The sequence below is a fragment of the Schistocerca cancellata genome, chromosome 6, assembly GCF_023864275.1.
Source record: "Schistocerca cancellata isolate TAMUIC-IGC-003103 chromosome 6, iqSchCanc2.1, whole genome shotgun sequence".
Classification (NCBI taxonomy): domain Eukaryota; kingdom Metazoa; phylum Arthropoda; class Insecta; order Orthoptera; family Acrididae; genus Schistocerca; species Schistocerca cancellata.
The window spans coordinates 447,969,865-447,993,046 of NC_064631.1; the positions used below are offsets into that span (position 1 = coordinate 447,969,865).

The window sequence follows — 23,182 nt, forward strand, 5'->3', positions numbered from 1 at the left end:
TTATCTTGTAGTGAAGTCGAAGTAGATACTCTGTGCAAATTGGTATGGGTGGAGGTTATACTTACCAGCCGAACTAAGTTAATAATTGGCTCCTTCTACCAACCCCCAGACTCCGATGATACAGTTGCGGAACAGTTCAGAGAAAATTTGAGTCTTTTAACAAATAAATACCCCACTCATACGGTTATAGTTGGTGGGGACTTCAACCTTCCCTCGATATGTTGGCAAAAATACTTGTTCAAAACCGGTGGTAGGCAGAAAACATCTTCCGAGATTGTCCTAAATGCTTTCTCCGAAAATTATTTCGAGCAGTTAGTCCACGAACCCACATGAATTGTAAATGGTTGCGAAAACACACTTGACCTCTTAGCCACAAACAATCCAGAGCTGATAGAGAGCATCATGACTGATACAGGGATTAGTGATCACAAGGTCATTGTAGCTAGGCTCAATACCGTTTCTTCCAAATCCACCAGAAACAAACGCAAAATAATTTTATTTAAAAAAGCGGATAAAGTGTCACTAGAAGCCTTCCTAAGAGACAATCTCCATTCCTTCCGAACTGACTATGCAAATGTAGACGAGGTGTGGCTCAAATTCAAAGATATAGTAGCAACAGCAATTGAGATATTCATACCTCATAAATTGGTAAGAGATGGAACTGATCCCCCGTGGTACACAAAACAGGTCCGAACTCTGTTGCAGAGGCAACGAAAAAAGCATGCGAAGTTCAGAAGAACGCGAAATCCCGAAGATTGGCTAAAATTTACAGACGCGCGAAATTTGGCACGGATTTCAATGCGAGATGCCTTTAATAGGTTCCACAATGAAACATTGTCTCGAAATTTGGTAGAAAATCCGAAGAAATTCTGGTCGTATGTTAAGTACACAAGCGGCAAGACGCAGCTGATACCTTCGCTGCGCATTGCCGATGGTACTGTTACCGACGACTGTGCCGCTAAAGCGGAGTTATTGAACGCAGTTTTCCGAAATTCCTTCACCAGGGAAGATGAATGGAATATTCCAGAATTTGAAACACGAACAGCTGCTAACATGAGTTTCTTAGAAGTAGATACCTTAGGGGTTGCGAAGCAACTCAAATCGCTTGATACGGGCAAGTCTTCAGGTCCAGATATATACCGATTAGGTTCCTTTCAGATTACGCTGATACAATGGCTCCCTACTTAGCACTCGTGTACAACCGCTCGCTCACCGATAGATCTGTACCTACAGATTGGAAAATTGCGCAGGTCGCACCAGTGTTTAAGAAGGGTAGTAGGAGTAATCTATCTAACTACAGACTTATATCATTGACGTCGGTTTGCAGTAGGGTTTTGGAGCATATACTGTATTCAAACATTATGAATCACCTCGAAGGGAACGATCTATTGATACGTAATCAGCATGGTTTCAGAAAACATCGTTCTTGTGCAACGCAGCTAGCTCTTTATTCGCACGAAGTAATGGCCACTATCGACAGGGGATCTCAAGTTGATTCCGTATTTCTAGATTTCCGGAAAGCTTTTCACACCGTTCCTCGCAAGCGACTTCTAATCAAGCTGCGGGCCTATGGGGTATCATCTCAGTTGTGTGACTGGATTCGTGATTTCCTGTCAGGAAGGTCACAGTTAGTAGTAATAGACGGCAAATCATCGAGTAAAACTGAAGTGATATCAGGTGTTCCCCAGGGAAGCGCCCTGGGACCTCTGCTGTTCCTGATCTATATAAATGACCTGGGTGGTAATCTGAGCAGTTATCTTAGGTTGTTCGCAGATGATGCAGTAATTTACCGTCTAGTAAGGTCATCCGAAGACCAGTATCAGTTGCAAAGCGATTTAGAAAAGATTGCTGTATGGTGTGGCAGGTGGCACTTGACGCTAAATAACGAAAAGTGTGAGGTGATCGACATGAGTTCCAAAAGAAAAAAAATCCGTTGGAATTCAATTACTCGATAAATAGTACAATTCTCAAGGCTGTCAATTCAACTAAGTACCTGGGTGTTAAAATTTCGAACAACTTCAGTTGGAAAGACCACATAGATAATATTGTGGGGAAGGCGAGACAAAGGTTGTGTTTCATTGGCAGGACACTTAGAAGATGCAACAAGTCCACTAAAGAGACAGCTTACACTACACTCGTTCATCCTCTGTTAGAATATTGCTGTGCGGTGTGGGATCCTTACCAGGTGTGATTGACGGAGGACATCGAAAGGGTGCAAAAAAGGGCAGCTTGTTTTGTATTATCACGTAGTAGGGGAGAGAGTGTGGCAGATATGATACACGAATTGGGATGGAAGTCATTACAGTAAAGACGTTTTTCGTCGCGGCGAGATCTGTTTACGAAATTTCAGTCACCAACTTTCTCTTCTGAATGCGAAAATATTTTGTTGAGCCCAACCTACATAGGTAGGAATGATCATCAAAATAAAATAAGAGAAATCAGAGCTCGAACACAAAGGTTTAGATGTTCGTTTTTCCCATGCGCTGTTCGGGAGTGGAATGGTAGAGAGATAGTATGATTGTGGTTCGGCGAACCCTCTGCCAAGCACTTAAATGTGAATTGCAGAGTAGTCGTGTAGATGTAGATGTAGATGTCACAGCCACTGACCACTTCTGCATGGTGAAATGGAAAGGCAGACATGAAGATCAATTAATTTGTTGGTTCCTGTAATCGTGGCGATGTAGACATCATAATTAATCACTGACAAGGTAAATATAACTAGAGACATGACTACAGCGACATGAATGTTGGGTCGAGTTTTGCATTAATGACCAGTGAAACATCATTGGGCACCTTGGAGAAATGAAGATTGAAGAATATTGCTCAGTGATGATGGTCACAAGGTAAAAGACCTAAAGCTTATTGTACATAGACATAAAATCACAGTTATAATTGTAATAGTAATGCTGTTTAATGGGCCACCATTGGGTGAAATAATTAGAAATATATAAGAAAATACATAAAAGCTGTTAAAACTGGAAATTACATAAGCAAAATACATAACTTTGAAAATTTCAAAAGGCATCATCCATTAAGGCAGGTAAACATATGAGCAGGTAATTTCTGCAAGAAGCCTCTTAAAATCTAACTGGTCATTCAGTAAAAATAACGCCTTTTTATGTGCATAAATTTCTCTCCTCTAGAGTACAAGATTATTATATATCATTGAAGCAATTTCATAAATTCTCTGTAGCTACAAGACATATTGTCGGAATACTCAATGCTCATGTAGAAAAACTCCAAAAGTTTTATATTGTCCAGCTGCACTTCACTGTTGAGCCCTTGTGGCAGAAATCTGAACAGTTAGGCAAGATGGCGACTGATGCTGAGAAAGTGTGTGTTGCACTTGAAATGCATCCACATCAGTCTGCCGTGACAATGCACTGGCTCTTCAGAATGGTACTGTAAGAAAGATCCACTAACTGCCAACTCCATTCAGCAAAGGTCTGTATAGTTTCAAGCTTCAGGATACATCTGCAAGGGGAAATAAATTGGTTGGCCTGCAGTGAATGAAGAAATGGTTGATCACACGCAGGCGAATTAACACTTAGCCCACAGAGCTCAAACGGAGCAAGCAGAACTGAATGCACCACACACAACCATTTGGAATATCTTGAGGAAATGCCTGAAGCTGAAGCATTTGCAGTTGCTACATCCTCTGTCTCGTGATGAAAAAACCAGAGGCTTTGAATTGTTGGCAGAGTTGCAAGAGGATGGGTTTTCTGAGAGTCATATTCATTGATGATGGTACAGTGAACAGGCACAATGTGCAAATATGGGGGACAAAGCATACCCATGCTATTGTGCACCAAAAGTTAGTGTGTTCTGTGCAGTGTCAGAGTTTAAAATTTATGGCCCCTTTTTCTCCTGTGAAAAAAACAGTTACAGGATGTGTGTATCTGGACATGCTGGAAAATTGACTCATGCCACAACAGGCGACTGACAGTGTGGATGTCATCTGCCAACAGGATGGTACTCCACCCCACTTCCATCATGATGTTCATGAATTCTTAAACAGTAAATTAAAAACAAGTGGATCAGTTGTGGTGGGGTTGATGATCTGTAACTTGTCATGGCCTTCATGCTTTCCAAACCTAACCCCAAGTAATTTTTGTGTGTAGGATTATGTGAAAGATTCAGTGTTTACGCCTCCTCTACTGACAAACCTACCAGAACTGTGAGCTCGCATCAACAGTGCTGTTGAGCAGTTGGCATGGGCATGCTGTGCCAAACATGGAAAGAATTTGATTATTGACTTGATATCTGCAGAATCGGTAGGGGCAGGGTGGTGTGGTGGGAGGAGGGACGGGGCAGCACATATGGAGCACTTACAACCTTGCATTTAACCCTTTTGTTGCTGCTAGGGCTGGGCATCGTGCTTGCCCAAGTGGCTAAAGGGAGCAAGGTATTGTGCCCTCATAAACATCTTTCATCTCAGTGGGGGTGGGGTGGGGGGGGGGACACGTGGTATAACAAGTCATTTTATGGAAAATGATGGGTTACACTGTCAGCTTGTCAGAAAAATAAAAAATGAGTCTGATGCTTAACAAATGTTTCTATTAGTAGGTAAGTTTTGGGTGGCATATTGTCCACAAAGGAGCTTGCAAATCGGTCACCAATTGATATTTGTAAAGGTATCGACAGAAAATGCAGAATTGTAAACTTTGGTGGCTGATGGGATGGATGAATGTGTGATGCTGCAGTGCAATTTCATCATGCAGATGGCAAGAATAGTAAACAGAGAACATGTTGATACCAGCGCGTAAGGTCTTTGCAAATTTCATTCTGTGTACTGTATTGAAGAGTAATTATGCCTTGCAGACACACACATGAACAATATATGCAGATGTCAACATTTGAGACAGGATATGTTGTTGGGCTCAAAGAAGCTGGTTGGAGTAATTGTCGTCTCTCGACATTTGAATAGGAGCGATGCCACTGTTCGACAACATTGGCAGGAATGGGTGAACCATGGTTGAACAAAATTTCAGGAAGGAAGTGGTCGACCTAGAGGGACAACGGAATGAGAGGACCAATCAATTGTAGAGAGGCACTTGGTGCCCCGGATTCACCATTATCATCGATGCAATGTGCCAATGGTGCTTCAGGGATGACAACGACCAATAACAGGCAGCTCACAGAAAGGACACTTAGCTCGTGGCACCCCTTTCACTATCATTGAACTCTGTACACCAACAAACATGTTTGCAGTGGTGTAAGGCACATATGGCCTTGGAATATCATTTACTGAGATAGAATTGTCTTCAGTGATGTGTCCCACTTCAAACTGAGTCCGAATGATGATTGAGGGTATGTATGGAGATGCCCCAGACAGCGGTGGGATACCAACATGACTGTCACACGTCATATGGCCCAACAACCAGGAGTGATGGTCTGGGGTGCCATTTCCTTTCATAGCAGGGCCCCGTTGGTTGTCATCTTGCGACACCCTTACAGCAAGCAGAATGTCGATGATATTTTATGCTTTGTTTTGTTGCCATTCATGGCAAGTCACCCTGGGTTTACATTTCAGCAGGACAATGCTGACCACACAGGGCGAGAGCTGCTACTGCTTGTCTTCATACTTGCCAAACCTTACCATGGCCAGCAGAGTCACCAGATCTCTCCCCCAGTGAGAATGTTTGGAGCATTATGGATGGGGGCCTCTAACCAGCTCATGATTTTGATGATCTAACACATCATTTGGATAGAATTTGGGACAGTATCCCTCAGTAGAACATCCAAAAACTCTCAGTGCCAAGCTGAATAACTGCTTGCATAAGGGACAGAAGTGGACCAACTTGTCATCGAATTGCTCAATTTGTGAAGCTCTCACTTGAATAAATCATCATCTTTTTTTTTTGAAGTGTAATCGTTTGTGGGTACATGCACATCAGATCTATAGATTTCCGTCCCATTCAGGTAATTTCTTTGTAGTGTGCCTTCTTTTTTCTTCTTGGAGCGCAAATAAGTAATTTATAAACACTGAACTGACTGCAGTTTTCACCACTGGTAATCTCTTAGAGTAGGTTCAAACACTATTGGTAAAGGCAGTAGTAAATATTTAATTTCTGGAGTTCATAAAATTGTGTGTGCTGACTTAGATAAACAATATGTCTGACAGACAGGCTGTAATTGCTCCATTTGGTTTAGAGATCATACAGCAAGTGCCACCCATGGTAAATCATAATTTGGCATGCACCTGATCCAGAGGAATCTTTCCAAAGGGTCAATTCATAGTAATATACAAATTCTCTATAATACACCCCCCCCCCCCAAAGGAATTTTCTTAAATACATTAGGAGAGAGAGAAATTCATGCACATCACAAAAATAAGCCATTATCTTTACTGAATGAGCAGTTAGATTTTAGAGAAAAATATTTCTTTGAAGGCTTGATTTCCTGGTTTAATGATTGACACCTTTGTTAAGCTTTTAAAGTTATATACTTATACCATTTCCATTAACAATTATCATCTTTTGTATATTTTATTATACATCTCAATAACTATTTCCTCTTATGGTGATCCATTAAGTATTACTATTGAGGCTACAATTGCGGTGTTTATGAGGTGTGGGCATAAAATAGTAGGACTTTTGCTATGGAACAATTTATTTTGAAAACTTAAATATCTAACAGTCACCCTCAGTATACTCCCTTCCTCTATCCCTACAATGCTGCATGTTAATTTTCTATTGATGGATACAAGTCTTACTTTTTGAGATCTTTCGTGACGTGTGTCGCTTTTTCTTCGGCTGCTTCAATGGACTGAAATTTTGTTTCTTTTAATGCAGATTTGACCTTGGGTAATAGGTACGTCATGTGGTGCTATGACAGGTGAATAAGGTGAGTGGTGTAACAATGGGATGCTGTATGTTGCTAGAAGCCTTTTAGCAGACAGTGCAGTATGAGATCTCGTCATCTTGAAGCAGAACCCATGACGTGTTCTTCAACAATTTGGGTCTTTCTTTATCCACACAGTTGAGCAAGGACCTCAAGATAGTAATGTTGATTAATAATTTGACCTTCAGGAACCCAGTGAAGATACGCAATTCCAGAATATCAAAAACAATAATCATTGTTTTGAATCTTGATTTACTCATTCAAGCTTTTTTGGGTCTCAGTGAAGTTGGGCCTTTCCAGTGCATGGATGGGCACTTAGTTTCTGGATCACATGTTATCTCTCTCTCTCTCTCTCTCTCTCTCTCTCTCTCTCTCTCTCTCTCTCTCTCTCTCTCTCTCTCCAAGAAATTAGGATCAGTTTCAGTGGTATTTGAAGTGTCTGTACAAATATATTCATGGGCTACTTTTTGTTTGCTAGTGAAAATGTTGAGCAACAGTTATGCACACACTTTTCTCATGGTAAATTGGTTATGTAAAATTCGCCTTATGCATTCTTTGTCAACTCCTACAGTTCGAGCAAGCAATCAGTTGAATGCAGAGTCTGTGGTCAAATTGGATCAAATTTAGCTTCCTTTTTGATATTTTCATCTGTTTCTGATGTTGAAATGCATCCTGGTTGTGAGTCATCTTCAACATCTCTTCGACCATCTTGGAAATGCGTATGTGATAAACATGCTTCGCCATACACAATCACACTGATTTGTCTACAGCTATCAGAGATGCCACATTCGACTGAGAAGATTCCACGTTTCACAGATATTGGTCATTCACCTTTGGTGCATGTGTATTCTGTGACCGCATCAGTCCCATTCTTTTTAGCAACACCTTGATATCTGTGCACACTAAGGTCCTATTCACATGGCAATAATTAAGTCTCCGGGCGACTAAGATACTCTGTAACCAAGTGACTCAGCATGTGTGATTAGGTGGGGTCGTTCAGAGGAGTATATTTCAGTAGTGGCATCCCAGAGTCGCTGCAACTCAGATGCTATGCGACCCAACATGCTAGTCGCCTGGTCTCCCAATCTTCTGGTTGCATTCGTACCATTGGGTTGCGCAATGTGCGAACAAATGTTTAATTTGGAATTCATGGGAGAAGCGGAGAAATATCCAGAACTATAAAATTACAAATTCAAAGGGTATTTAAGGAAGGAAGTGACAGAGAGAATATGGCACAAAGTAGCCAAGAAGGTTAATCTATCAGTTAAGTTCATTATCAGTAATTAAAATTTTTAACGCCCTACTCACTATGCTTTAAGATCCATTTTATTGAAAAATGAATCAAAGATTTATAAGCACCCACTCTATAATAAATAAGCAACTATAACATTTTTAATTACGTACAAGGGTTGACTGAAAAGTAATGCCTCCACCTTTGTAACTCTTCAACAGTTTGCAGCGTTGGTATGCAGCAGGTACTGGCTTTTTCCATAGCCTCTTCTCTACAGCTCCAGTTGGCATGAAGCCGTAGCATTGAAGGGTTGTGTTGTTACAGTATAAAGTATGGAACCCTGTACAGACGGTCGGTCAATGCAATTTAAGCAATATGCAGTCATTGAGTTCTTGACAGCAGAAGGTGTCACCCCAAAGGAGATTCATCAGGGAATAAAAGCAGTTTATGGTGCTTGTGTTGATGTGAGTACTGTGTGTTGTTGGGCGAGTAAGTTTAAAGATGTTGAGGTGGGAACATCTGGCCTGCATTGCAAACAAAGATTTGGACATCCTATGACAGCAACCACCAAGTTTCACAAACAAAATGTTGACAGTTTTATTCAGGATGATCATTGTATCACTCAGAGAGAAACTGAAAGTACAAACAGCATTTCACAAGAACGTGTGGGTCACATTATTGCTTTGTTTGGCTATCGGAAGACCTGTGCATGATTTGTATCCTAGATGCTGACTCCTGAAATGAAACTTCACAGACTTGAAATTTGCCAGGAACTCCTCATGTTAAGAGAATGAAGGTGACACCTTCCTCCATTCAATTGTGACAGGAGACGAAACGTGGGTACACCATTATGACTCAAGAATGAAACATCAGTCTATGGAATATTGACACAAAGACTCGCCCCCAGAAAAAGAAATTATGCTTCTGATTAAGACGTTGAGAGAACTGTGAGACTATGGTTGCGGAAACAGTGTGTTGACTTCTTCCGTGACGGCTTCAGAAAACTTGTTCATCGTCAGCAGAAGTGTATCCAATTGGCTGGTGATTATGTGGGAAAGTGAATATTGGTAATTAAATATCACATTCTAAGGATTAATTCTGTGTTTGATTTATTAAAATATTCCTATCCAAAACCAGTTAATGAAAGTGGAGGCATTACTCCTCATTCAACCCTCGTATTAATACAATACGTAAATAAAAAGTACAGAAATTCATTTATAACTTTTACGCAAATACACATTACACGTAAAAATTTTTGTAAAGAAAGACAATTATAATAAATCCTGATTATTGTTGTTTCATCACTTTCACTGCCACTGAAGGGAAGCGCAAGGTGTCGGAAGGCAGTTCGCTAAATAATTCCTTAATTCATAAGCAGTAGAATGAGGATGCAATGCAATGTCTTTCCTTGGCTGTATTCTGACTTGGCATTTCAAAGGTGATGCATTGTTGTTCACCACAACTCTACACTCTTCCTGTAGTTCGAGAACGAAAAGAACTGCTCAGGACTTGTGGAACTTTTGTGTCAGCATTCCATATGCATAATCCACATATTTTCTTTCTCTGCTTAATCTATAATCATAAATTCTCTTCACATTGAGTGTTCTTTGTGGGTACAGTCACATCAAGTAGCATGATAATGGAACCACTTACCTCCTACAAAGTAATAAGGGAAACTATTAATTTTCGTCATCTGGTAATCTCAAAGGCAATGGCAATTTTCATCTTCCATTTGTAATTCAGTGTTTGGTTTCTGAAGCACAAAATATTCCTCCATCACTATTTCTACCTGCATAATCAGTTTTAATGATAATGAATAAACCATCGGCATCATTGTGTGCCATCAATAATGTGGAGTGGTTACGATTTATTATTGTAGTTGTTGAACCCGTCCCTTGTAATTTTCCAGTGCAGGTATATTCCCTGTCCAATGCACCCAAGCAGTTATGCAGTTTGTAACCTACAATAGATATTATTCTCAGTGTAAGGATGAACCCACAACTTTCTCACTTTTCTACTTCTGTACCGGCGGTAATAATAATACTGTATTACAATATCTTCATCACTGATAGTCACTGGACATGGTACTACTTGGGCCACGGGATGGCACACAAAAAAGCATGCTACATATGTTCTTTGTCCACAGCCAATGAAACTGATTTTATTTTCTGTTCACACCGCATGTGACTTGGCAATACAGGAGACTCATGTCATGCCTGTGCGGATGTGATCGGCTACTAGAGTCATCCAGTCTCTTGGTTGTCAGGCAGCTGGAGAACTGATTGGAGTATCCCTGTGTGAATAGGGCCTGATCTTTAGATCTGTTACTTAGTGACAGTCTGACAGACACCATTGGGCAAAATTCTTCAACCTTCATGTCTCTAGGGGCCCAACGACATTTTGCTGGTCTTGACTGAAAAACACAACCCGGCATTCATATTACTGTAGCAATGTCTCAAGTTATTTTTACCTTGTTTGTGATCCATAGTGAGTATACATCCCCACGATTACTTGCAGCACATAACACACAGTACTTGATCTTTGTTTGCCATTCCACATCAACACATAGCAGTAGCCAGTGGTTGTTATATTCTCTGACACTATTATCTGGTAGCCTCAGATGGTTCACATCAACACTTCATGCCATCTCTACACCAACCAGTGGTGTCTCCCTAATTTGTCTTTGTTGTGGTTATGTTTTATTATGTACTGACAGAGTTCACGAACTGCCCATAGAGAGCAGTCTTTGTTCTCAGAACTGACTGCTATTGAATAAAATTTATTGGGTTTCCAGCTGCATCAAGTGATTAAAATTACACGAGCTTTCGGCCAAGTGCACCTTGACCATTGTCAAGTGGTGTGACTGCCAGTGGGCTGCTGGTACACTATTATATATGCTAACTCTCAGCTGTATTGTCAACGATGCCCACAGCATCGCTGTATATGGGCATACATTGACTCGACATTAGATGTGCCTACCTCATCTGTGCGATCGCTGGATCCCACGCCATGCTATTGGTTTACAAACTGTAATTGTACACAATTTATTGTGATAAAATGTTTCCCCTAGCAGTTAAGTTTTGTTTTTATGTAGTCTAGATTTCAGCTTTTGTATTTTATTGCATGCTACTACTTTGTATGTACATTATTTTTGTAATGTTTTTACTTGCTGTGCCCCTTGCTGACCACAACTGTCACCATGTGGGAGATGCTGGGCAGTCTCTCCTACTTATCCTTATAGCCTCTCTACACTATGCAGCAGCTTACATTCGTGACTCAACAGATGATATCTGCTCCATTAACCAGCTCTGCCTGCCACTCTGGGAACATTTTCTTCTAATTGTTCTTATTTTTAAATGTTTTAATTTGTTACTGTACTTGTTGGATGTCCCTCTAAGTGTGTAAACATGTTTGTATTTCAGAGAATTGTCTGAAGGTGGTTTTAAAAACAGACTGAAACTGGTCACCATTTTAACAAATATTTTTATTCCATCAAGACTCTTTTAATTTAAAAAAATCAAAATTTTAGAATGGAACTTTCTAGTAAAAGTAGTTTTTAATATGAATGACTTATGATATACGAAAGAACGAGAAATCCAGCATGTTACAACAATATGGAAAGAATAGGGAGGTGTTGAGTTGCAGGCAGGCACAGTGAAAACAAATTCTAGAATATCCTTCATCACAAAATTCTCACTCATGTGGCCCCTGTCATCTCTAGGTACTAAAGACCAATTGCATCTGAGGTGAGCAACAATCTCTGCTCCACTGGGTAGTGGGAGTACAGAATAGGCATGAGATAAGGGGGATGCATAGCAAGATAGTTGGGAGATGCTAGTGCTGCCTGTTTGAATATGCAGGGACGTGGTTGGGACAGGATAGTGGACTACTAGGTGCAGCATGCGGATGCTGGGAGGGGAAGGGGATAGGCTGCTGAAGGCCAGGGAGTTTTCAGCACTCAAGGACATGCTGTAGGGAGAGTTTCGACGTGCACAGTTCAGGAAGTTGGCATTGGGAAAATTCCAAATGTTACAGGTCATAAAGCTGTCATTAAAGTCAAGTACTGGAAAGATAAGAATGAGGTCATTCAAATGGGCTGTATTAATTTAGAAACAATTACTTTCTTGTAGCAAATTTCACCTTTGCCTGGTTTTGATGAAACTCCAATCAAGAATTTTCTTTTAAGACAATGTTCCCGTAAGTACAAATTGTAGAGTTATCAGTAGTCTGAAAATTATCCTGTGAATCAACTTTTATTGAAATACAGCTTTAATAAGAAACTATCCATTTCATATAGCTGTCTTATATGTTCTATTAACAAAACTAGAGTGAGTAAAGGAAAAAAAATTATGTATGTTGATGTCAGGAAGAAGAACAAGAAGAATCTTCCCACCTTGATTTTTTACAGGTTTATAACCGTGTAAAAATAAAAATATGGATCCATATTTGTACACCCATGTCTTGTAGATCAGTATTGAATATTTAGGCTTCGATACTGAAGGTGTAAGGGGAAATAAAGGGAGCAAAAAGGCTATTCACAATTTGTACAGAAATCAGATAGCCATTGTAAGAGTTAAGGGACATGAAAGGGAAGCAGTGATTGAGAAGGGAGTGAGACAGGGCTGTAGCATATTCCCGATATTATTCAATCTGTATATTGAGCAAGCAGTAAAGGAAACAAAAGAAAAATTTGGAGTAGGAGAAGAAATTAAAACTTTGAAGTTTGCTGATGACATAGTAATTCTGTCAGACTGCAAAGGACTTGGAAGAGCAGTTGAACAGAATGGATAGTGTCTTGAAAGGAGGATATCAGATGAACATCGACAAAAGTAAACCAAGGATAATGGAATGTACTCGAATTAAGTCAAGTGGTGCTGAGGGAATTGGATTAGGAAATGACACTTAAAGTTGTGGATGAGTTTTGCTATTTGCAGATAACTGATGATCGATAAAGAGAGGATATAAAATATAGACTGGATGTCAGAAAGTCTTTTCTGAAAGTATTTGTATGGAGTGTAGCTATGTATAGAAGTGAAACATGGATGGTAAATAGTTCAGACAAGAAGAGAATAGAAGCTTTTGAAATGTGGTGCTACAGAAGAATGCTGAAGATTAGATGGGTAGATCACGTAGCTAATAAGGAGGTACTGAATAGAATTCGGAGACAAGGAATGTGTGGCACAACCTGACCAAAAGAAGGGACCAGTTGATAGGACATATTTTGAGACGCCAAGGGATCACCAATTGAGGGTAAAAATCATAGAGGGAGACAAAGATATGAATACACTAAGCAGATTCAAAAGGATGTAGGTTGCAGTAGTTACTTGGAGATGAAACAGCTTGCACAGGATAGAGCAGCATGGAGAGCTGCATCAAACCAATCTCTGGACTGAAACTAGTACTATTACTTTCTTGCAGTGTAATGCTTTGTCAACAATGACTGTAGTGTGAAGAGTCCGGTTTTAAATGTGATACATCGGTGCTGTGAAATCCTATTGATATTACATTCCAGTGAGGACAGTTTGAATCATGTTTGTGCGATTTATCATATATTCTAACTTATCACTCAGTGGTATGATATCTCATGAAGTGAAGACATGCAACATTGCTGATGGTGATCAGTCCATCGAATGGGAACATTAAGGTTGGCAGCTATGATATGGGGCATTTTGGCATTGGGTTTCACCCTCTCCCCTCTTCATCACCACCTTCTTCTTCTTCTCCTCCTCTCTCTCTCTCTCTCTCTCTCTCTCTCTCTCTCTCTCTCACACACACACACACACACACACACACACACACACACACACACCCCCTACATACCTGTAGTAGTACAAGAAGTTGTAAGGGGGCATTTTGCAAACAAACAATGGTGTGGTGGTGAATGACAGTAACAAAGGAATTTTTTTGGGCAGTAAGGCCTGAACTTACAGGATTGTTAATAAATTTTAAATCTTGGCTGAGATTGGGAATAATCGCTAGTAAAAGATGTGGCAACTAAGTTTCATTTGCCACTGTAAAAAATACTGAAGTGAAACTTACTTTCACATGCAATAAAAAATTGGTTCTCAGAAATTTGGAATTTCAACCTAGGGGAATCTAGAAATCTTTTGATGAAACAGTTGCTACCATGTATATTTTAAACAGTAATAACCCTACTGCACTCTCTTGAGGTACACCAGATGCTACTAGAACTTCTGATTCTGTATGCCCATCAAGAGTGATGCACAGATTTATGTTTCAACTCTGTCTTCAGGCTAGTCACATACCGAGCATTAGTGTGGACTTTGCTATGCTTTTATTTCCCTCTCTCTATGTTTCATCTTTGCTGGCCTGGCTTTTCCCTTGGGCCAGCAAATCATCCTATGCAGCTTCTTGTCTATTTCTGTAAATGGATCATCAAACTTTTGTAACATTTGAGGAAGATTAGATTTGTTCAGTTCAAAGTACACTAGAGGAAGACAATTTTCACCAGGTTTTGAATCCTTCTCTGATTTCACCAATTTGTTGCAGTAGCGTAAAGTTAGGTATCTTAGTAGTCAAACTGTCTGGAATAAAACACAATTTTGTTACGTAAATTATGCCCAACAAGTGTCTGTATGCCAAATTCAACTGAGTTAATGTTTCCACTAGTGCTACTTTATCATTCCCTGCTGGTTGCTGGGATATGTAACATGAAAGTAAAATCAAGTGGATTCTGAAATTGAAATCAAACTTGAAGTTGTAGCACAGACTTTATGACAAGTAGTGGAAGAAATAGTTACTGAAAATAAGGGTTAGAATAGTGACATACAGTGAGACCACTGCCTTATTGAGATAGTTTATTACCATGAGTGGGTTCTGTGGACAAAATGTCACATTGTTTCATTTCTATTTGTGTGTGTTGGAAAAACTCTGGTTTTAACTCTTACTTTTTTTTGTTTCAGTGTAAAGCCAGCAGTCTTTGATCTCTTTCTAACAATCGCTATTTCCATCTACCTCACTGTTATTTATTTTGTTATACAGGTACGTATGAAACTATAACTTGTAACTATATATATACTAACTATGAAGTTTGTTAGGACAACGTAATTAATGTACTATATTCTCTTTTACAGAACTTTCCACAGTTTTATACTGTTGTATTGTCCATTGTGGGTGCTACAAGGCAGAAGGTCCATTAGAGAAGCTTCAGTGTAGTAGAAATTTAAAATATATTGTACATAGTTTCTGTACATATGTACTTTCCTAAGACAGAAATCAATTGTAGAGTGCCTTCAATGAAACATCAAGAAATACTGTTTTTATAAATGAAGTATTCATGTTATGGAATGTGTTATGTACAAACTTTCCAGAAAAGAAATTCAGAATTCATCAAGACTAATTTGATTGTATTTGTCTTATGGCCAGTGTTGTCAGAATGACTAGAAAACATACATGATTTGTTACTTACATGATGGTTGTTGTGCTCTATGGATCATAGTAACGTTTTTCTCACATGGAAACACAAAAGTTAGTTGATTCAAGCATTTGAACATGGCAGATATTCTTAATTTTACATTCTGTGGGTAAAATAGTGGTATGTTTAAGATTTGTGATGGTCAACAGTGATATTTAATGGATGGGGGAATGATACAAAAAATGTTGGTGAAAAATGCTAGAATGATTTGTCCTTCTGGCATTCTTAATGAGGAGGATAAGATAGATGGATGTAGTAGAAGTGTGTAATGTAAGTGTAAGAATTCACACCATATTTAATTCTTCTGATATGACAACTGTAGGTTGTTGTTACAATGCTAGAGCAGTCATTTCTATACTGAGATGCAGACCTATTTTTCCAGAAACAGTTAATCAAAATTATGCAGTTGATCATTCTGCTATGTTGCACAAATACAGCCATTTATTAGCTTGATAATTATAGGTAAGTGACGGGCTGCGTGTCCAAAGGTCTGGTGATTCAGCCCTCTGTTGGTCCTAAAATTACTTGTCTGTCAGTTATTGCTTTACCTCTGGCAATGTTTTATGTATGTGAAAAATGTTGAATTGTTCAGCAGTTGTTAAACTGTAACTAGCATGACAAGGTAAGAAATTTCTAAAGTTATAGACGAAGGCAAAGATATGTTCCCTCCAGTAGAACTGTTGTTAGTAAAGCACTGAAGTGTTCAATCCAGCCTTTGGGTTGAAAACAGTTTTTTTAAATAAAAAAAGTTGTCTCATCTGAGACCTTCATAACCGTCTTACACGCACTGAGAACAAGACTGTATGTATATACTGTGGGATAGCTGGATGTTATCTGCTTCATGATGAAGGTGGCAAGTCTTTACCCTCCAGTGTACAATGGCTAGCAGTGGACATTAAACCACATACCCTCAATGCAGTGTGGATTAACTCAACATACCAAATTTCAACGAATATTGCTTCTTAAAAATAACCATTCCACAGAGTTTTGATAAATCCCCCCCCCCCCCCCCCCCCCCCTCTGCACATTTCATTCATTTATCTTAGGAAAGCATGTTGTGTGATAGCTATCTTGATTGCTCTTTGCAACTGTTGGGTGATAATTACTTTTTCCCCACATACAATCTTATTTTTGTGACAGGTGATGTCTGGGAGGGGGAAAGGGGAGGTTCTTGTGTCTAGCAACTGGGAATTTATTTGGAGGGTACCACAGCACAAACTTAGCTCACTTTGCTTGTATGATTTTGCTGCGTATTTTATGTGCAGCCTGAGAAGGCATTGCAAGCACACTAGTTTGTCTCCTATCGCAGTAGGTACACAATGGTGGGTTGTTCTTTGTGAATGAGAAAGTATGACTGTCACTATGGCCAGTGCACTTCACGCATCACGTGACTGTGACAATATTTGTAATGCGGCCTCCTCCTGTCGAGTTATGGTATATCTTCTTCTTCTTCTTCTGCTCTGTCCTGAGATGCTGGGACAATATAGTTGTCAAGAAAAGAATTGAGAGCCTTATTGTACAAATGCTGATATCTTCAACAGTGTGTCATTGCCAAAACACTTGACTCTGGGCTTGAAAGATCCAATGCCACGAAGCTCACTGTGGAACAGCGTACACCTCCACACTGTTACCAAGTGTACAGAGGAGGAGCTGGTGATTTCAGGTCACATCGGCACTGCGCAGTGACTCTAGGATCATTTATCAGCATCTTCAGTGCAGATTTAAACAGGATACATCTTGTAAATAGTCTTCACGGGTTTGCCACTGGATCATGTGCAAATTCCACAATATTTCCTCAGAACGACTGAGACATCTTCAGGTGGAAGCCACGAGCAAGATTGAACCACCTGAAGATGTCTGACAGTTGCTCCAAGGAAATATTGTGGAATCTGCACAACGTGATCCGGCGGCAAACCCATGAAGACTATTTACAACACATCTGAAGCTTGAAGAGTCACAGGATACTCTTTCTTGTCGTAGAAGTTCTCGGCAGAAATGCATAGTTCATTTACAGAGTTTCATAGGGTGCAAGTCATTCGTAGCATCAGTTAGTCGCATGGTTGACACAGTAGTCGGAAATGCTGAGGGTAATTCAGTAGGTTTGCTTTTTGCTGCTAGATCAACTGGTGTGACAAATAAGTAAGCACTGCTGATCTTTCCCCTAACATTTTAGTATGTCTAAGTAAGGCATATGTTAAAATAAAATACCAATTGTGGTGTTTAACTTCACACACAATTGTATTACTGACGGTGAATTAACTGCCATACTAATCGTCATAATAATCTACAGATTCAGCCCTTGGCCGGGTCTGTTTGGAAAATAAGCCTCTATCTTTCCTTATCCTGCTGCCATTCTTCTGTCTCCACTTCATCCTAGTCTCCTCCTCTTCACCAATTCCTTCACTGCAATTATCCACCCCTCCCATGGCCTTCCTTAAGGTCTCTTGCTTCCTATTGTTATTTCATGAACGTGTTCTTCATATCTTGCCAACTTCCATTCTTTTTTCTGGCTTCATGCATGAGCTGCTCTTTCACTATTTCTCTCGTCATCTGATTCCTTACTCTATCCGTATTTGTTAGTCCTGTCCTGCTTCTTCAAAATTTCATCTCTGAACAATGTATCCTGCTCACATGACTTCCCTTCATTACAATTTTCCTGCTGTTCAATACATTTCTTTGCATTGTGGTGGAACATCATTGCTCCAGGTGAGGCTCTTACACTGTGCTGATATCCATGAGCTCGCCTTCCCCTTTTCTTGATCTTCTCATTCCTTCCACTGACTTCTGTTATGCTCCACAGGTACTTGAAATGGAAACCTTCTATAGCATTTCCCTACTATAGTGAAATCTGTTGATGGTTTTCTCTTAGTCCTTGTTATCACCATAACTTCATACTTCTTTGCATTAAATTTAAATCCAAACTGTCAAACCACTGCCTCCCATTCATTAACGTTTCTTGTTCCTTTCCTTCTCCATTTCCCCATATAATTAATCGTCTGAAAACACTATTGCTTTCATATTTTCATTGTATTCATGCTGCCAGTCCCACTCCTCACCAATCTGTCTCCTCTCCTCCTCCTATTTGTGTACAACTCGCACTTCCTTGATACAGTCCCTTCATTCTTACTGTATTGTCCTTCCAGTTCCCCATTTCTGAAGCATTTCCTACATCTTGCTTTTTTTCAAACTGTCATACATCTTCTCAGTGTCTAGTACCACCGTTACTGCGAAGTGATTCCAGTGAAGTAATACTTGAACAACTAGTGTAATGGGCCTTTCGTTTCTAACACCAGGTTTTGACTTGACACCAACACATCACGTGGGTGGCTGTGGCTGTCAAATCCACTGATATCCCTTATTCTACATAAGTGACCTGTTCTCTTGTTGCTACCAACTACATTAGTGATTATTCATCCTACTGAAAGTTAATGCTGTTCATGGATACCTCATTCTTTCTTGGCTGTTACATGATTTGTTGTAACTCTTAACTGTGATTAACAGTTCAAATTAGATGAGCTAGAACTTCCTTATTTGTAAGTTTCATACAGATTTCTCTCTTCTTCAGACTTGATTGCAACCAGCTTAATCTTATTCTCCAAATAGTAAAAGATTGTGACATTGTATTAGTACCTCCTGCCCTTCACTTTTAAGAACATAATTCCTATGATATTTATATTGGGACTTTGGTCCTCTTAATGGAGTACACTGACTTCCTCCATAGGTCGTGCTGTAGTCAGCAAAAGTCATGGGATTGTAGCTCTCTCTGTAGGTCATGCTGTAATCAGCAAAAGACATGGGATTTCAGCTTTGCAAAGCATTGGAAAACCAGCAATGGTGGCACTAATGCATCTTCGGTTGCAGCAAAACAAACATGATTAAATTGTAATGGTACTTTGAAGACTATAAATTTAAACTTTGCAGACTGCATTATAACAGAAAATGTAATCAAATACATATTTGAAATTTTCTTTTAAACAGATAATGGCTAATTATTTTTATCGCAGATCTTACAATCTCTTAAACTGTAAAAATGTTAATACATATTTATTACACCCCAACACTTCAGTGTGCTAAATAACTGATTAATATATTTCAATAATTGCCATCTCATTTAATGAAAAAATCTAGAATTAGTTACAGACTAGTGTGTGCACACTTTATTTAACATGAAAATGTCACTACAGACATTTGGATTTAAGTTACAATATGTTTGCTCTATCATCAGTGGCAATGATGTGGCGCAGACAAAGAACAAAATTCTGCATGCCCCACTGAAGTGTCAGAACGTCAGTGCTGTTGATGACCTCCTGAATAGGTGTTACCAGCTCAGCAATGGTTTTGGAGTTATTGATGTGCACCTTGTCTTTAATAAAGCCCAACATCAAGGAGTTCAGATCTGGTGAGGCTTCCAATTGAGGCCCTTACCAGTGCTGTCCCCAAAGTGCTCCTCCGGGACATCAAACACTCTCCTGCTTCGAACGGGTCAAGCTCAGTCTTGCATGAACCAGATCTTGTCAAAATCAGGATCACTTTGGATAATGCAGATGAAATCATATTCCAAAACCTTCATATACCTTTGGGTAGCCACCATGCCATCAAGAAAAATCACGCCAATTATTCTGTGACTGGGCATTATACACTCAATCACCCGTTGAGTGTAAAGAGACTTCTCAATCGTGAAATGCAGTTTCTCAGACTGCTGAATAAAGTCTACAATAGTCCAGAACTTTGAAAGGAAGTTATAAGATGTGACGAAACATGAATATACGGGTATGACATCAAAATCAAGGCCCGGTCATCCCATTGGAAACTGCCTTGAAGACTGAAAAAATAAATAAATAAAAAAAAATTTGACAAGTTCAGTCGCAAATGATTTCAGTAGGCTAGTGCATCAAGAGTTTCTGCCTTATGGTCATACGGTCAATAAGGATTACTACGACAATGACTCGTGGAAATTGCATCATGATAATGCGCCCACTCGTGCCTCACTACTTGTTCGTGATTTTTTGGCAAAAAATGAAAGCGTTCTGTTGCCTCAACCAATGTATTTGCCAGACTTGGCTCCCGCCGACTTGTTTCTATTCTTGAGGCTGAAGAGAACCACGAAAGGACATAGTTTTGCCACCACTGATGAGATAAAAACAGAATCGCAGAAGATGCTAAACACAATAATGAAAGATGGGTTCCAGGCGTGCTTCCAAGACTGGAAAAAGTGCTGGCACAATTGAGTTATCTGAAACAAAACAAAAATTGATATATAAATAAAGATTCTTTAAGAAACAAAAATTCCCATTACATATTCTTCATTCAGTTCCAATAAGAACTGTTGTAACTGACAGTGACTTCAGAAATTCTACCATTTGTACCATCAATTTTTTCATGTGCTCCACTGCTGCAAATTTGGTATATTGTTCTTCTTGATGTACAAAACAATGAATCCCATGTGTCAATCCCAATTTTTTGCTCTTTCATCCTCGACTAAATCTTTAAATTCCTTCTGTACAGTACTAGAATGTTGTTTCATATCAAATTTGCAGTAACCGTCACTTGTGCGACTGCATAATGCATAGTAAGAATTCTCATCCCTCCCTTGTTAAGCATTTTCATTTTTAAAGCCTTGTGATGACAGATTGCTAGAGGGATTCTTTTTGTGCAAACCACTACTGGACCTGTGAATGTCATTCACGTCACCAACAAACAATGAACAGCAAACAATGCTGACACTGTGTATGCCAAAACGAAGAGAGTTGTACAACCAAAATTGCCACACTGGAATACTCAATGAAACATCGAGATTCTGTGTACTTCCCAAAAATATCGAGCAAAGCCGAGACAGACTGGGTCTTGGGCCGCAAAGCTTCCACAAGTGAAGTTTGGCATGCTGTGGCTGGCCCTTCACTTCAGTTCTAGTATTGTATGGACCTTTCCAGTATACAGGGTGAGTCAGTGGTGATGATTAAATTAAGCGCTGTACCAAATTCTACCAGGCAGCTTTCTCTTTCATTCCTATCCCCCCCCCTCCACTCCAGTTCATATTCAGCCACTACTTTTCCTTCTCTTCCTTTTCCTATAATTGAATTCCAGTTCCCCATCACAATTAAATTTTTGTCTCCCTTAACTATCTGAATAATTTATCTCAGCATACATTTCTTCAATATTCTTATAATCTGCTGAGTTAAGTGACATATAAACTTGTTCTATTGTGAATGGCGTGGACTTCATGTCTATTTTGGCTAATGTGTGTTCACTATGCTCTTCATAATAGCTTACCTGCATTCATGTTTATTTATTCAGTATGAGAGCTACTCCTGGATTGCCCCTATTTGATTTTATAACCCTATACTCACCTGACGAGGCGTCCTGTACCTCCTGCCACCGACTCTTTACAAGAATGGAAAAACTAGTATAAGCCAAACTTGGGGAATATCAGTTTGGATTCTGGAGAAATGTAGAAACACAGAGCAGTTCTGATCCTACAACTTCTCTTAGAAGAAAGGTTAAGGAAAGGCAAAACTCCATTTACAGCATTTGTGGACTTAGAGGAAGCTTTTGCCAGTGTTGACTGGAATACTCTTTGAAATTTCAAAGGTAGCAGGGTAAAAAGCACTGGGAGCAAAAGGCTACTTATGACCTAAACAGAAACCAGATGGCAGTTGAAAGATTCAAGCTTTCGAATCTATCATCACTCTGCAATTCTTATGCTGCCTCTAAATGACAACCTCCGTGGTATGCCCCGTCCTCACTACACAGAAAAATCACTGTCTACGTTCAATAACCGACCACACAAAATGACAGTTTATACGCTTTGATGCTGCAACTAGACTGAGTAATCCGACAGTGGGCATCCTGATGCTTATAAGCGTCAGCTGTACTGCCATTGTATGGTTAGTTGCAGAGGGTATCATGTATCACTACTCGTCATTTCCTTTCCTGTTCCACTCGCAAACAGAGCAAGACAGAATGACTAGCTTTGTGCCTCCATATGAGACCTAATTTCTCGTACCTCATCTTTGTGATTACTGCGTGAAATCATGTTGGCACCATTAGAATCATTCTGAAGTCAGCTTCAAATGCTGTTTCTCTAGATTTTGTCACTAGCATTCCTCTAAAATGTTGCCTTCCATCGAGGGATTCCCAGTTGAGTTTACAAAGCATCTCCGTAATTCTTGAGTGTTGTTTAAACCCACTGCTAATAAATCTTGACACCTGCCTCTGAGTCTTTCATTAATCCCACCTAGTGTGGATCCCAAACACTCAAGCACTACTCAAGATCGCATTAGTATCCCATAAGTGGTCTCCTTTAGATATGAACCACACTTTCCTAAAATTCTCCCAATAAACTGAGTTCGATCATTCGACCTCCCTACCACAATCCTCACATGCTCATTCCATTTCACATCAATTCGCAATGTTACACTCAGATATTTAAATGACGTGACTGTCAAGCAGGACACACTACTAATGCTGTATCGTAGCGCTGCAGATTGTTTTTCCCACTCATCCACATTAACTTAAATTTTTCTGTGTTTAGAGGTAGCAGCCATTCCGCACACCAAAAGGAAATTTTGTCTGTTACCTTGTATCCTCCTACACTCGCTCAACTTCAACACCTTCCCATACACCATAGCATCATGGGCGAACATCCACAGATTACTTCTCACCCTGTCCACCAG

At 39.7% G+C, this 23,182-nt stretch overlaps 1 protein-coding gene across 1 annotated transcript in view; it reads left to right on the forward strand.

Moving 5' to 3' along the window:
• Positions 1–15,434, forward strand: part of LOC126191442 (nicalin) — a 125,060-nt gene extending 109,626 nt beyond the window's left edge. The window contains exons 12-13 of the mRNA XM_049932321.1: positions 14,998–15,076; positions 15,169–15,434. Coding sequence (XP_049788278.1) covers positions 14,998–15,076; positions 15,169–15,234 — 145 coding nt within the window. The 3' untranslated portion in view covers positions 15,235–15,434. The remainder of the gene's footprint in view (positions 1–14,997; positions 15,077–15,168) is intronic.
• The last annotated feature ends 7,748 nt before the right edge of the window (positions 15,435–23,182 follow it).